This window comes from Hakea prostrata, chromosome 10 (genome assembly GCF_041222555.1).
Source record: "Hakea prostrata isolate BN-2017 chromosome 10, UWA_Hpros_2, whole genome shotgun sequence".
Classification (NCBI taxonomy): domain Eukaryota; kingdom Viridiplantae; phylum Streptophyta; class Magnoliopsida; order Proteales; family Proteaceae; genus Hakea; species Hakea prostrata.
The window spans coordinates 33067412-33084514 of NC_142609.1; the positions used below are offsets into that span (position 1 = coordinate 33067412).

Below are 17103 nucleotides of genomic sequence, written 5' to 3' on the forward strand. Positions count from 1 at the left end.
TAGGGTCATTGTCCATTTGGTAAATTTGAACGATTCTAAATGCCGATTTCACGAATCAAACACGAAGAATCGTTGGAATATTGCGTGAAAGTACCGATTTGGAGTCTTATCTGAAACCGAGTTGAGCTCAAATTCAAGCTAGGGACCGATTTGTGTAATACGATTTCAACAGAGAAAATCTTGCAAGAGCTGAGGGAGAAATACGAGTTGAAAGGGTGGACCACGTAGACTGCATCAGAGTAGTAGTCGGAGCGAAATAAAAGGTCCTTCCCTTGAAATTGTGGGCAAAAATGGGAAATCGCTGGAAATCTCTGTGGGTCCCACTAGCATAACCTACTAACCTAGTGCCTCCCTTAGCCCTCCCTATGGATCCATGAAATGAACCCCATTCCTTACGGTCTTCACAGCTACAATCGCCTCTTCTCCCCTCTCTGTCTCTCTCTCTCTCTCTCCTCTCCTCTCCTCTCCTCTCCTCTGTCTCTGTCTCTCAAATCCGTGTTCTTATCTTCTATTTTCTCTTTGATTTGTAATAAACTTTTTTTCTTGGTTTCTTTCTCGCTTCGGGATTCTACTCTTCTGTTGAAGGGGGAAGAAAAGAAAAAAAAATTAATAATAGTGTCAGAATTTATTCCTTCATCACCATTAATCTCTCTCTGTAATTCTCCTCTCCAATTTATCCTACAGAGAGAGAGAGGGTGAGAGAGGGTGAGAGAGAGAGAGGGAGAGGGAGAGAGAGAGAGAGAGGGAGGAGGGAGAGAGAGATAGGAGGGAGAGATCCTTCCTGGGTTTGTCTACAAATATCTCAAAAGTACATTTGAGAGGTTAGAACTGGGAAGGGAGAAAGAAAGTACAACACAATTGGATTGTTTGGTTCGAAAGGGAAATACCAAATTAAGAGAGACAACTACTGATGATGCCCAACAGCGAAGATCCGGCCACCACCAAGAATGATGCGTCGTCGGGTGGAGGTGAAGAAGGTGGTGGTGGCAGCAGCGGTGGTGGGTCGAGCTCTTCTTCTTCAGGGGCATTGAAGAAAGGTCCGTGGACCGCTGCAGAAGATGCAATTCTGATGGAGTATGTGAAGAAGCATGGAGAGGGTAATTGGAACGCGGTTCAGAAGAATTCTGGTCTCTCTCGCTGCGGAAAAAGCTGTCGTCTCCGTTGGGCTAATCATCTCAGACCTAATTTGAAGAAAGGAACCTTTTCACCTGAGGAAGAACGTCTCATTCTTGAGCTTCATGCCAAGCTCGGTAACAAATGGGCTCGCATGGCTGCTCAGGTATTCTTCTTCTTCTCCACCTCCTTAAATTAACTTCATTTCTTGGAATTGGGATTTGATTTTATTGTACGGATTCCAGTTACCTGGGCGAACTGATAACGAGATCAAGAACTATTGGAACACCAGAGTCAAGCGACGGCAACGCGCTGGTTTGCCGCTCTACCCACAAGATATACAGAAGAAGCAAGCATCACCGTACCATCTCAATCAGAATAACCAGAACCACCAATCTTCTCAGTCTCCGCCACCTGCTCAGCATTTCTCAATGCCGCAACAACACCAGAAGCACAATTTCGGTTCTTCTTTTTCACAGATCGATCCGCTCAATTATCCGGTGGCGGCGACACCTCTCCAAGCCCATCATCCTCCGCCATATATGGCTTCTCCGTTTTACAGATTCAAGGCGTTTCGGGACAACAATTGCGAAGGATTCTCTGTTCCATACTCCACATCTTCTCCTCAACAAAACCCTGCTTCCTCTCTTTTTGGTCAGTGCCCTCTGTTTCCATTGTCGCCGTCGCTTCAACTTAATTCGAACAATTTCGACTTCAATCCTCCTCCACAGATGATTGGAAACCTATTCGAGACGGAAAATTGTTCTCCTTTCTCCATGAAAATGGAGCTCCCTTCAAGCCAAGAGCCTCAGCCAGCAGATACAGCCACTGCTGCCTCAGGCAACAACACTAATGAGTTTAAGATTCCTTCGCCGATGGACCGGAGCGGCAGTGGATTATTGGATGCTCTATTGGTGGAATCTAACGCTATAATGGGCGGTGACGATCCAAAGAGAGGTGGTTTGTTGGAAGAAAAATGTGGATTGGTCAGTGAAACACCGCCTTCTGGGCTAGTATTCTCTGACAACGCCACCGCCCGTCCTCTAGCTTCTGCAAGTCGATGGGATGATTCCAGCTCCGCTCCTTCCTCTGCCGGTAAACCCTCTTCCTCCTCAATTAGGTTTGCTTTGCTGTACTTCAAAATTAAATGCAAGGGTTTCTTTGGTTCTTAATGTAGTTCCAGAAGACTAGATTTATAGAATAAATATAGTGAAGGAATTAAGCTCCAACCAAAATAAATGGCAGCAATGATAGATACATTAATTAGACTCTGTTTTGGATTCTACTTTACTTTTTATGTTCATGTCTTACACGGATCTTCTTTTCTGTTGCTCCCTGTATTGTTCATTTTGTTCTTACACTTTCATATTAAATGCTCGATTGTTTTTTCCTTCTTGGGCTAAAAGAGAGAGAGAGAGAGTGACGAAATCCCTCACCAAGTCTGTTAATCTGTCAGCCATGAACTTCCCAATTTCAAGTAGTCTTCATTAATTTCAGCTTTCTTAGTTCTTTAAATTAAAATTATCATTGTTGTTTCTACCAAAAAAAAAAAAATTATCATTGTTGTTGTTTAGTTCTATCTTTCCAAGTCCATCACAGTAGTTATGATAATAAAAATGTTGGGTTGGTGCCATTAATCATTGCAGGTGTGAAGACAAAGAAAGATGGAATATATGATATCAATAATATCAATTCAGGAGATGAAGACTTCAGGAGTCTGTTTGATATGCTCCCTTCGGCTGTGTCAGTCTCTGAGTGGTATAGTGACAGTGGTGAGCTTTCAAATGGGCAATCATCAGGTGTGACCGATGAAGAAATGGGGCTTGAAAGGCAGCAGCTGGGTTCATCCATGCCTGTCCCCAAGACTACTGATCCTGACTGGTCTTGGACCACCATGCCTGAAATTTGCTAAGCTTTTGTTGCTTGATTCAAGACAAGAACAGGAAGATTATAGTTTATAGGTGATATAGATGATGGATTGATGGTCTTCTTCTGTGAGGTTAATTCTGGTGAAGATTGGTTTGGGATTTATCTGTTTTTCTTTCTTCTCATTTTTCCCTTTTCAGGCTTTCATTGTGGTTTGTTCTATACATATGAATTACATACATAAATACATACATACAGAACTGTTGTTATTAATAGTTAACATAAAATAAAATTGGGGGAAATGTTCCTTGAAAGACAGCCTGACCCGTCTGCTAGTGCAGGGCTGATGACTCCATGGGATGGAAAAGACATCACCAATTGGGGCGAGATTTTCACCTTTCATTAGGGAGAGTCTGTGTCCAGACACAAGGCTGCGGGCTGCCCCTGCCTTTCAGGGTTCTTATTAGGCAATAGTATTTTTATTTATTTCTACAGTTCTCATGGATCAAGATACAGAGCATGGCTCTCTGCCTCTCTCTGCCTTCTTTCAAAATCTCTCTTCTCTGAGTTTTTCAATTTCAGTGTTCTGTGGCCATGTGAGCATAACCCCACCACGTTCAAACTCCAAAGAAAGCCAATTTCACAGGCTTGAATCAAGATGATAAAACAAATACAGAAACAGGAAATTGAGGATGGCACGTCCACCAGCTATTTGATGAAATGTCTAGCTAAGTTTAGCTTCGGGGGATCTCTAAGATCTGCTAAAATTGGGGGGAACACCTTTTTCATGGTTGCCTCTGCCTTGTCTATTCATCTCTGAAAGGAACTCTCAGGCCATTCCAAAACTAGCCCATTTTAAGAAGAGAAAACTCCAGATGTAGTCATTGCACAATGCACACCAAGCATCCTCTTCCCACAATCATCGCTCATCATTTTTCTCTCTCTATTGACTGTCATTTATTATGATTTAACTCCTGGAATCGTAATGGTTAATCCAATCCTGCACTGCAAGTATGTGCTACAGCACTTTGTTCCGGGTTTGAATCATGGGTCCCAATCTATGGTGAGGTCCATGAGGAGTAGTGGAATCATTGGATTATTTCCATCTTGATGCCTTTGAAGTATCTTTTCTTAGAAACCTTCCGTCTGGGTTTGATTCGAATCTTCCACCATTATTAGAGGTCATTCCATTTTAGGATTTGGAAGAAGATATTCTTTTTGCTCACTAGTCACTACACTAGTAGCCAAAATATGGGGATATCTTCATTCCCTTCTTTTCTTTCCCTTCTTTTACTATCACAAAAGGCAAAGAGAATCCGAGTTACATATCCTTAGTAATCAAGGTACCGAGATAGACCAATCAGTCCTACTCGGTAAAGAGAGCGTCTTCCTAGCCAGGGAGTCGATACAATTGTTGTTCTCCCCGGCTAAATGCTTTTTCCCACTTCTGTTTTTGGTAAACACCTTTTGCCACTTTAGTGCATTGAAAGTTGAGTTGAGGGCTGATCTCAGTCCAATAGTAAAGATTTTATTTATTTTGATCAAATGGTTAGAGCTTTGAATTTGAAAAACATAGATTAGATTTATCATATTATGATTCTCTCAAATTCACAGTGGTAGAAGCCTTGTGCAGGGGATGTCTTTCTATTTATTGTGGGGTTCCCCCAATGTCATTTTTGCAGCAATTATCGATGTCACAAGTAGTTGTGACAGAAATCGCCCATTAGATCAATGGCCTTCCGATCTTTGTGACGAAACCACTAATGTTGCTCTCAAATTTTTTGACAATGGTTTTATTCATTACAATACTTTTATTTCTTAAATCCCAAAAATTAACACAATATATATAGACACATTACTCTTTACAAACACATTGTATGAATTGTCCCTAAGGTCCTGGCCCATCCCCTTGAAGAGGAGATGTATGAAATTCTCTCTCCACAAGGTGCACTCATTCCGGGTAGACAAAGCTGTAGAGAATATTCTAGTGGTCCGCAGAGTCCGTTTTTGCATGAATGACTCAACACGGCTACTAAAGCAGACATGGATAAAGCATTTGGGAACCTTCTCTCCTATATCTATTCCCTTATTTTTTTTTCATGTATCATCCTTTATTATGATATTCTTCTCTCTTAGGTTAATTATCTGTTTAATTCCATTATGTGATTCTACAATAAACTCATATGTTCTTCTTACAATTAAGTGTTGATGTCAATGTAGTCAATTCCAATTCCCTCAAATAAATTTTATATATTTATTTATATTTTTAAAGTTTTTAGTGATTGATTGCCTCTAATTTCTCCAAATTATTGGTCTCATCTGTCCATCCAATTATAGATAATAATAAGCATATATTTTCTTTTTTTGATTAATATTTATCTTCAAATATTCCTACTTCCTGTAAAAAGATACTGTAGAAATCCTGGATAGGAGGATCCAGTCTTAGAATTATTTGATTCAATTCCAACCATGTTTCTTTGTGGCAATAAGGTGTTTAACCCACTTTAGTCAATGGGTTTCCCTTTCCATCACCCCCAGTGACATGTAAATTTCTCTTTTGTCAATTTTAGGTATATGACACATTATACTTATCTATCATTTCATCAAATATATGCCTGTCTATCATGTTTGATAACCAAATCTATGAAAACTAATTAACCAATTAACAATTTAAGTCCTACAAAAGGAAAGCCACTGAGAAGAATTCCATTATTTTTTTGGAATATACTAATTTTTGCCAGAATTTCTTCTGTAAAATGCAGTGGAGGGAAGATCCAGTTGCTACTTTCTCATTTTAATCTTTATATATCTTCTCGGATTTGGGAGATAATAATCCTCTCCATGACTTTGTAATAACTTCAAAATGGTTCTACAATCTTGTAGAAACTAAGATGCTATTTTCTCTTTTTATAGAGATAAGAAAGAGATATGTTGAAGCAATGGATGAGCATATGAATGTCAAATGTACAGTTTTATAAAAGATGTGGTCATTAAAAGGTACCATCAAACTATTGGAACCAACCATTTAATGGAGATTCTTAATTTCGAATTAAAATAATAAATTGATCTCTGAGAATGGAACAAAAAAGTCCTATTATCGTAAGATTTCTGCCTATTAAATCGATAATTTTTGGTTGAAAGATGATTTATTCAGAGGGAGAAGAACTTGCAGGAGAAAGTTTACAAAGGTCTATCAACAATGGCATGGAAATAGGCAAGTCCGTCGTACCCTCAAGCAACATGGGCCTTTTTAGGAAGCTTTGATTGAGCTTGACAAAATTCATCATAACCTTTCATGCCCTTTGCGAGAGTATCCTGAGGATCAAACTCCATGCCCTTGTAGATTAACTGGTTTCTTGATAACCAGAGAGCCCATGCCATAAATAACGCCAAGCTTTAAAAATTATTTGTATGACGCTGACCTTTCCATTGCTTCCAAATCGAGAACCAACGATATAGGTGGTCATTTTCTTCAACATGAATCTCATAGAAAGAGGGCTACCGAACTAGATGGCTTTTGGCACACAAGCAATGCAAAGTAATATGGTCCAGGGTTTCCATTTCATGGTGACACAAGCAATGCAAAGAAGGATCTTATTTTTGCAAAATCTCACAGTTTCAGTAGACCTCGACTTCCATATGCTACTGTTGAGGATGAAGGCTTGCTTTTTCTCATTCTGTTTTCCTTTTAGTAGGGGATATGCAAACTTGATTGAACAAGCTCCATTTGGGGAAGCTCCCCACCTTCTAGATTCTTGAGAAAAGTGCACAGGGAGGTGGATGCTCAGAATTGCTCTGACCCTATAGACTCCAGACCAATAGAATGGGGAAACCTTTAGGCCTTGATTGTTGGTTTCGAAAATCTTTCAGATTGGTACACTACTGTCTACCAAATTGTGATTGAATTTCCATTTCCCACATTTCATATCAAACCTTGTTTCAAAACCTTTTGCCCTTCTATAATGCTCCCCCACCCCCAAGAAGGAGAGATTCTTAATTTAGCTTGTAGGAAATCAGTGTCCATATAGTATATTGCTTTCATTGGCTTCGCCCAGTGACTATCCAGAATTCCAGATATACAAAAAGCCTCCATAATGCCAGGTTATGAATGTGAGGTTCCCTCAACCCTAATCCTCCTTTGGCCTTTCTCTGTGTGATTTTATCCCAACCTAGCCAGTGAACAGAACTATGCTCCTCGATTCCTCCCCAAAGAAAATTTGTTGCATCTTTCCTCATTTGATCATGAATGGTCTTAGGAATTTTGAAATGGAAGCCAACATAATTTGATACTGGTTGAGCAACTGATTTTAGAAGAACTTCTTTGCATGCAAAAGAGAGATAATTCTTTGCCCAACCTTTGATTTTTGAAGCTTGCCTTTCTCAAATGGTTTGAAACAAACCTGTCTTGCTAACACAAATCTTAGTGGGAAGACCAAAAAATCATGATGGCCACCTTCATATTTAATTTGCATGATTCAACTGAACCATCTCTTAACCCAAGTACTTGTAATAGCACTTAAGGTGAGTAAGGATTTGGCCAGTTACCAACTGACTGTTAGCCTTATAGAAAGTGTCGAGGGTAGTTTTTTAAATTGAAGATGGGGTTGAGTTTCTCCTCAGAAAATAGGATGTTGTCGTTCATGAAGAATAAGCGTGAAATGGAAGGCCTCCTAAGAATCCGAAGACCAATGATTTTATTATGATACTCTTCTTCTCTAATGGAATAGCTTAGAGCGTAGGAATAAATTAATGCAGATGGCAGCGGACAGGAGATCCCCTGCCCAATTTCATGGGTTGGTGTGATAGAATACCTCTCACTTGCATTTATCAACAAACAGTAATTCATCACGGTGACTAACTCCATGATCAGCCTTAATTGGAATTTTGCCTCCAAAACCCAATTTAGTTAAGAGCCTTCTGAGAACAGTCCATTTATCAAGATCAAAAGCCCTTTCCATATCCAGTTTAGCAGCCACACTGCTTTTTTTCTCTTTCTTCTTTTTCTTTAGAAAGTGGGAGGCTTCTTGTGCAGTAAAAACATTGTATGATATAATTCACCCAGGAACAAAGGCTGATTGTGCTGTGTCAATGAAGGAGGGAAGCAAAGCCTTAATCCTGACAACAACACTAATCAAACTTATCAGTCTGAACTAATCAATGGATTCAGGGAGTGGTTTCTTTGGGATCAGATAGATTTGAGTTTTGTTGCATCCTTCCGATAGTTTCCTTGTTAAGAAAAAAGTGGTAACAAACTCACAATGATATGGGCTTGTCAGTGATCAAAATGTTGAAAGAAGAGTGGAGGAAATCCCAAGGGGTGGCTCAGTTGGCGAAAGACCAACGCTTCCACATAGGAGGTCAGAGTTTGAATCCCCTTGGGGAAGCCCCTTTCTATATTAATTATATAAAAGCTCCCCTCGGAGGATGTAATCATGGTGCACGCAAGGCTCGGATGAACCTCAAATCCCCAAAAAAAAAAAAAAAAAAAGAGTGGAGGAAAGCCATCAAAACTTGGGCCTCTAGGGATGCATGTGATACAAAACATGATTTAATCTCTTCAATTTTTTTTTTTTTTTTTTTTGGTAATCGATTTAATCTCTTCAATTGAAGAGGTTGCTTCCAACACCTAGTTGTCTAGCTCAGTTAGGACAGTAGGAACTCGATTCAAAATGCTGGTAAGGTTTTGTTCACTAACATCTTCAGAGGAGAAAATATCATAATAAAATTTTAAAATTTCAGTATATATATACATCAGCTTTGGTTTCAGTCCAAACTCCTTCTGCAAGCTTCATATTCTTAATGAGGTTTTGTTGCCTTTTTAGCACAGTAGAAGTGTGAAAGAATTTGGTGTTTGCATCACCATCTTGGAGCCACATGATACAAGACTTTTGTCTCCATATATCTTATTCATTACTCAAGTAATCAACAATTAATTGCACATCTCTATCTCGTGATCAGTGGTGGCATTTTTCCACTTTGCAAGTTCCTCTCCAATCTTGCTAGCTTTTGCTGGATAGTTCCAAAGGTATTCCTGTTCCAACTATGTAAATCTTTTGAGCAATCTGCCATCTACTTATAGAGCATGGAGTTAGGCACATAAGGTAGTGCTTTACTCCAGGAAGAACTGATGACCTTACCATCCTCATGTTTCAGCCACATAGAGTGGAAACAAAAGGGTTTAGGGACTTTGATGAGTTGTCCTTCAATGTTAATTAGGATGGGCGAGTGGGTTGAGCCGATTGTGGGTGTACAAAAATCAAGGCCTTCAGGAATTCAAGTCATTACTCAATGTTTGAGAAGGCTCGGTCAAGTTTCTCCCTGATGTTTTTATTCTACTGCCTTCTATTACTCCATGTAAATTGGGGCCCTTAAGAAGCAACTTTAGTGAGCCACAGTTGTTAACAAATTCCCAAAAATAAGTTGCATCTTTACTCCTAGATTGGCTTTCTCGATCCTTCATCCTCCATGTTAGAACTGAGTTGAAGTCACCACAACATACCCATTTATCAGTACTTCCATTACTCATATTAATGATATCATCCCAAACTTGCTATCTCCCATTCCATTGAGGGTCTCCATAAGCTCAAGTAAGGTAAAAGTGAGAGGATTCAATATAAACATCAATGAAAAGTGGTGTGACAAGTGTAAGACTTGAACCGTGGTATGAAATCCCCTAAGATCCTAACTCGATACCTGTCTTGTAGGTCTGAGAACCCGAAACGCGAGTAGAAGGCACTTGTGGACCATCCAAGTAGAAGACCATTGGATCAAAACTAGAACTAATGCGTATGGATGGTGAAGATGAAGAATCTAGTATCTTGTTGAGTTTTGGAAGAAGATCTAACACAAACAGTGATGGATTGGGAAGGTGGATTAGGAGTTCACAGATGATGCTTTTGGAAGTCCCCAAGTTTAGGTATGATCCTCCACTAGTGTGTGCTAAGTGGTATGACAGTGCCACAAAGCAACAACCCGAAAAAACCCTCCTGGAGCAACTCTAGGGGTGGGTCGATTGGGTGGGTTGCCCCAAGTGACCACTTGGGGCGACAACCCCTGGTGTCCATAGGTTGAAAGGGCAATTTCGGGTCTATGGATCCCTATTGAAAGCCGTTTTCACCCTTTAATGAATTATTTTATTCCCAAGAGTTAGAGAATGCCAATACGTGTCAAAGAAGCCATTTTGAAGAAAGAGGAAGTTGTGGAACTGATCTGAAAAGTAATCCGAGTTTTCTTCCGTGAAATTAAAGATAAGTTATTCCTCCAACTATCCCAATTCAACACTTTTGATATTATTGTCAAAGGAAATCGTGAGGGAAGATCCATTTGATCACGGGAACCTAAAACTTGATTTGATCTAGTAACATGAGTGATTCACCAATCACTCAAGATTGCTAAATTTTCCTTCACGGGAAAGATTTCAAATAAGACCTAGATTTAAGATCTGCTTAATTCTTGTTAGATTTGAGATATGGATCTGTTCTTTGTGTTTAACCATGTTTGAGAAAAATTTTGAGAACCCCTGGGTGGTCTAGAAGTCATCAAAAACTAGAAAATGACGGGAACCTCATCGGGTTCCTGTTCGCCACCTAACAAGGGTTGCTTAAGGGGGTCGCCCCAGGCAACCCTCCCCCTACCTGTTGGGCTATCCTACCCCCTGGGTTGATTTGGTCTCTCAAGACAACCACCCAAGGAAACTACCCCCACACCCCGATTGTTTGGAATTTGAACATATGTTTTGAGGCATGACTTTCTAATGGGATTCTAACTTAAACCAGTAATTATTTAGGACATTTTGGGATGTGTTAGCCCATCATTTGGTTTATTTTTGAAAGGCTATAATCTACTCATTAGGTGAGGAAATTCAAACATGTATGCATATGTTTTAAGCATGAACTACTATTGAATGTCTATGATGTATTATATATTGTTTTTATATGATTCTTTTGTTGATAAATGAATTGAAATTATCTAGAATCATGCTTTATCTATGCTTTACTGAATCATGATGTGCTATGATTTGAGTATGGGTTAACAAAGTTATGCATTGACTTGACCTGAGGTTGTGGCTTGACCAATGCCCTTGGAACCATAGAATGGACATGTAGTTTAGGATGCATGTCTAGGAAGTTTACTTGCACATGGTTAGGTATTACCCATCATGTCGTTACCCTGTTGGTGAGGTATTACTCTTGACAATGGTGTTGGGTTGGTGGGCGCCCATGACTAGTAATAAACCCGTGAGGGGACACAGCTGCACTATGGGTGCCATTCATTGGTAGGGTTGCATATGGTTGTATTGGGTTCATGGGCGCTCAAGATTGGTAACTAACCCATGAGAGAACTTGAGAGCTTCTTAGGGGAGGCATAGTCCTAGTTGGTCGGTGCCATAGAGGAGGTATCTGAACCTAGAATGATGTGATTAACTAGATGACATTGCATTGGGCTAGGTATTACCTTGACAACACTAGTTCTCATGCTAATGATCATGGTGTCCCCAACCATGGTTGATGAGAGGATTGATATTCCTATACCGTTTTCATGATGCCCAATTCGGTCAGAGTTGTTGGGGTCTGTGTGAGACTACCCAGGAGAGGCTGGCGGCGTACCTTAATGCATGTCTACCTAGTTAGAGACTTGCATTGGTTAGAGTTTAGGAGCATCACTGCATTGCATTGCACTTACATGTCATTTTATCAGCATTCATTTTCTCATGCCTTGGATATGTGGATATGTGTTGTTGATTTTCTCACTGAGCTTCTTTGGAACTCATCTCTATTGGATTTCTTTTAGATGGTTGTGTACATATCGAAGAAACCTTGACTTCGGAGGTATATACCCCTAAGGGTGTTATTGAGGTGCCTTTGGGAGTTGATTGTGATTCATGGTACAATCCATGTGCAAGTCTAGAATACCCTTATGGTGCCGATCAACAGTGATAGGACCCATCTAGTTCATTGCTTGTTGTTGGGAGCATGGGATAAAGACTAGTACTATGATAAAGCATTATAGATTTAGAAAAGAAATGTAAACCTTGGGAGACTTGATTACTTTCCTTTCCATTTTGACATGGATGTTATTCCTAGCTTTGACATTCTTTGGGAATATTCCTTGATACTTTATCATTATTTATTTGACTTATTATTTCTTTGCTCATGATGATGTTATTATGTGGGATGGTTTGTGACTGTGCGTGAACCAAATCTTGTGATTGTGGATCACTCTCCAGATAATGCACTATAACCATGGTGAAATAAAAATGAACTTCTTATATAAGGAAAAGAAATGTATAATATACAATAACTGAAGCAAAACAAGCATAAACTAGAACTTCATTGAGTAACTGGGAAATATTTACATAAGTTGGCGTAGTCACATGCTATACAAAAGCAATAATTAGACTAAAGTGAACTGAAATAGTAATGAAGTCTTAACTACCAGAAGTTAGTTAGTGATAAAAACCCTACAACTAGTGGCTTGTTGTGGTGGTTGTGCCTAGAACCATGTGCTTAACCGATCTATCTAGGTACATGTGATGCGGACGTTGTCCTCTATCTAGTTCATTGAGTTAGAAGAGCATCCATTTGAGTCAACCGGCCCCCATCTCAGCTTGCTAGGACTCAATCTGCCTTGAGTGGAAAAAAGCAGGGACCACTGGGTAGGATCCATTGGTGATGATTTTGTAGGCTTGTCTGGGAAAGGTTGAAGTGTAGGAACCCCTACCTCCATTTGGCGAGGCTGGACCACATCTTGGTTCTCACAATGGATGTCATCTTGCTTGTCCTCCTGGCCCCCGTCTTGCTCATTGCCTTGATCCTCATCATGCTTCTCAGCCTAGCCTTCCTTTGCACCCTCCTTAACGAACTCTGGTGACTCTACTCCTTTCTGGAGGCCCATCATGGAAATCACCCTCCTCTTGATGATGTCACCCATTCCTATGGTAATCACCAACATGTCCTTAAAGCTAACCTTGAAATGTTGGAAGATGTGGATGATCAATTGTCCAAAAGCAAGGTTTGCAACCCCTGGATCCTCGACTCAGTATATCGTGGCTCTTTATATGATGTAGACCAAGTTGATAGGGTAGCTTACATAGAGTGCATAGGTCACGAAGCCCTCCCTTAAACACTATGTTCTTGCCCACAACGTGGGCTACAACTTGAGTAGATGTTAGCGTATGGACATCACTATGGATATGGTTGTAGGTGCGGTCGCAAAGTGTGGAGCAAATGTTTGTGTGCTTAAAAGGGAGAAGGGCGTCACTGTCCTCTGAGCTTGAAGGAATCCACTAGTGTCCCTCTAGGAGATAGGGCACGTCCAGGATGCATGCTAAAACCCTTGTGGAGAAGTGAAAAGGAGTCTCTCTCACCTTGCTAGAGATCTCAAGTCGCTAGCTGCCTTAGCCATCATCCTCCTCTCAGAATTTTAGGTTACTATAGAAAAACTTGACCAACTCTAGGTGGACGGACTCATCTAGGTTCAACATGCACTCCCAACCTAAAGCCCAAAATTCCTCATCTACTTGGAAAGCCTCCAAGTCCTGAGTAATCACTAGCCTCCCATACTCTGTGGGAGAGTTTAGGAGGAAATGTGGTATAAATACTCCATGCATTGGTGTTGAATAGATCTAGATGTTGAACACCCTATCCATGGCTTTGTCCATAACCTCGACCATGCATGGGTCTGTGGTATCCTCGTTGGTATGCAATGTGAGTAGCTCTGGTAAGAGAAGATGGGAAAAGAAAAGAAAACTTAGAAAGAAAAGAAAAGAAAAAAAAATTTCAGCAAAGTTAACAGATATTGGTCAAAGAAGAAGATGGTGATTTTGGTAAAAATTGTGAACATTGGTTCCAGAGACATTGTGTGTGATGGAAAAAGTGTTTTTGAAACAAACTTTTGCTTAGAAAAGAGTTTCAAGCAAACCCCCCCCAATGAGTTTTCAGTTATAGACAAAACTCACCATGAGATTGATCAATCTAAGGTGAAAATGTAAAGATTTATCAAAAGATGTGAGCAACTAGTTTTAAAGACAATGTGAATGGTGGAAAATAGTTTGGAAGTAAAAAAAATTCATTTCTAAACATGTTTCAAACAAAATCCCTAACCTATCTCAAGATTTGAAACAAAACCACCTTAAATTTGAAGTGATCTGAGATGAAACTGGTGCTTACCAATGATTTGTCAGGTAGAATCACATGGTTGATGTTGTTGAACCACAAGGAAGCCCCAAAATTACCTTTGGAGACAAGTGAAACTTTTTCTCCAGAGCCAAAGAGGTTTTAGAGAAAGTTGGAAATGAAATGGAGTGGGGAGGTCTTTAAAGGCCCCACTCTCATGCCTAGGGAAAAGGTCGCCCGAGTTGGTCGCCCTAGGCTACCCACGCTCCCCTAGTCCGGTTGACCCACCCCCTGGTTGGTCGGATGCAGATTTTTGGCGATTTTTGCTTCTTTTGCTGCTTGTGATTCCTGTTTGGTGCAAAATGCTGATGTTTGAGTTACTGTATGCATGCTTGAGATTTAACTTGGAGAATTCTTATGTGGGTTTGAATGGTTGTTTTGGTGGTGATGTTTTAGGATGGTGAATCTAAGGAGCATAAACATGGTGAGTGGCCAAAATGGAAATGGCAATAATAATAACAAAGTCCATCTTCCTCTTGCTGATGGAAACTTGAATAACCAATAAAGCAGTGCCCGACCAACTACTCCTTCTGTGGTAACGGTTTAGGATGTCATGAACATCAAGGGGAATATGATGCAATAGCAACAGGTCTAGTTTAATAAAATGATGCAAGGGTTTATGACTATGCATAACGCAACTCGTGCGGCTCCGACTAAACCTAATGGAGTTGACACTTCTGCTGCTAGTGCAAATGCGAGTGGCTATGTTGTTGAACCACATGCACATGCTAAGTTGATGCAGCACTTTATGAAGCTCCAAGTGCCCACCTTTATTGGAGTGACTAAGGACACTCAGTCACAAGACAAATGGATTTGGGAAATGGAGAAGGCTTTTAGATATCTGCAATGCACTGAGGCTCAAAAGATTTTTTGTGTAGAACAAAAGCTTTAGCACGAGGCAGATGCATAGTGGAATGCTACTCGACCGGACTGGAAGCCCTTCACAATAATAACATTACTTAGAATGTATTCAAAGATGCCTTTTGTAAGAACTACTTCCCAAAGTCTATGAAAGATGCTAAGGAGTTAGAATTCATGACACTTGTCTAGGGATCGATGTCAGTATTGGAATATCATTAGAAGTTTGAAGAATTGTTCTTCTTCTCCTTTCAATCAATGAAAGCAGATTTGGAAAAAGAAAAGAAGTTGTTCCAAGGACTGAAACCTCCATCAAGACATACCTCTATGTGCAGCCTGTAGAGAGCTATGCCCAAGTGGTCAGACTTCAAAGAAGGTGGAAAAAGCTGAGAATGAAAGTTACCACTTGCAGAGATTAGTGTCGAATAAGAATAGTGGCTATGTGGATAGAAATGATAGGAGATTTAATAGACCTACTCCATACCCCATATCTAGCTAGAGGCCTCCAACACCAGTGCAAGTTGTAGATCAGAAGGAAGCCACTTGTTTCTACTGTGGACAGATGAGACACTTTGCTCATGCATGTCTCACAAGCCAAATCAACAGGCTGCAGTACTAGCGAAGCCAACACAAGCCCCTCTAGTGGGGAAGGTTTACAACATCACAAGGACTGAGCATGATCAGAGTCATGATGTCATGAAAAGTACGCTACTTGTAGCCTCAAATCTTGCTTTTGTTTTATTTGACATCGATGCATCCCACTCATTTGTATCATCTGCATTTATGAAGAAAATATTGGTGTTACCTAAGAAATTTGACCAAAGGTCTAGTGAGCAGTACTTTGACTAGATCTGTTGTTAGATTAGATGATGTAGTGAAGCCTTGTCCTTTGACCATTGAGGTAGAGACTTGGAAGCCCATCTAGTGAAGTTGGAAATTAGAGACTTTGATGTAATATTGGGAATAGACTGGCTAACTTTTCACAAGGTACTTATACTTTTCTCAAAAAGAAAGGTGCATTTTCATCTTAAGGAAGCTTCACCTTTTGAATTTCAAGGTGACCAAGGAAGGCCTAGTAAGAAGACTTTATTAGCCATGACACAAGTAAAGGCATGGATGAAAAGTGCAACACATTATGCTTCATCAGGAGATAAAGATAAGAAAGAGAATATTAAATATTATTGAAAGCATCAAGGTAGTAATAGACTTTCCAAATCTTTTTCTCGAATATTTGTCAGGACTACCACCTGAAAGGGAAGGAGTTCACCATAGATTTGATTCTTGGAGCGGCTTTTGTATCAAAGGCGTTGACACCTATTGAATTAAAGGAACTACAGAGTCAATTGAACGAGCTCCTAGATAAGGGTTTTATTTAACCAATTGTATCTCCTTGGGAGCTCCTGTTCTATTTGTGAAGAAGAAGGGTGGTGGTATGCGCCTATGCATTGACTACCGGGAGTTTAAGCTGACTATCAAGAACAAGTACCTGCTGCCTATGATTGATGATCTATTCAATCAGTTGAAGGGGGTAGTAGTATTTTTAAAGATGGACCTGAGGTTTGGATATCACCAACTAAGAGTGAAGGCAAGTGACACCTGTAAGACGACATTCAAGACTCTTTCAAGACATTACGAATTTAGGGTGATGCCATTCGGGCTGACAAATGCCCCTACAACTCTTATGGAGGTGATGAACCAAGTATTCTAGGATGTCTTAGACAAGTTCGTGATAGTTTTCATCAACAACACCTTGATCTATACGAAGAGTAAAGAAAAGCACACAAAACATCTCCATTTTTCCCTACAGAAACTGAGAGAGAGAAGAAGTTGTATGCCAAATTCAGCAATTTTGGCTATCGAAGGTTGTATTCCTAGGCCATGTTGCGTTAGCTGAAGGAATTCGAGTTGATCTTGATAAAATCAAGGCAACAACAGAATGGAAAAGACCTAAGACTATGACTAAGATAAGAAGTTTCCTTAGAATGGTAGGATATTACAGAAGGTTTATTGAAAACTTCTCCAAATTGGTTTCTCCTATGACCAAGCTTACTAGAAAAGGAGAGAAGTTCATTTGAAGTGAAGTTACAAGAAG

The 17103-nt window shown here is 40.1% G+C and overlaps 1 protein-coding gene across 1 annotated transcript; it reads left to right on the top strand.

Annotated features, from left to right (window-relative positions):
• The first annotated feature begins 384 nt into the window (after positions 1-384).
• Positions 385-3887, top strand: LOC149002541 (uncharacterized). The gene is made up of 3 exons (XM_089138477.1): positions 385-1279; positions 1359-2208; positions 2760-3887. The coding sequence occupies exons 1-3, from the start codon at positions 911-913 to the stop codon at positions 3023-3025; spliced, it is 1485 nt and encodes a 494-aa protein (XP_088994603.1). The 5' UTR covers positions 385-910; the 3' UTR covers positions 3026-3887.
• The last annotated feature ends 13216 nt before the right edge of the window (positions 3888-17103 follow it).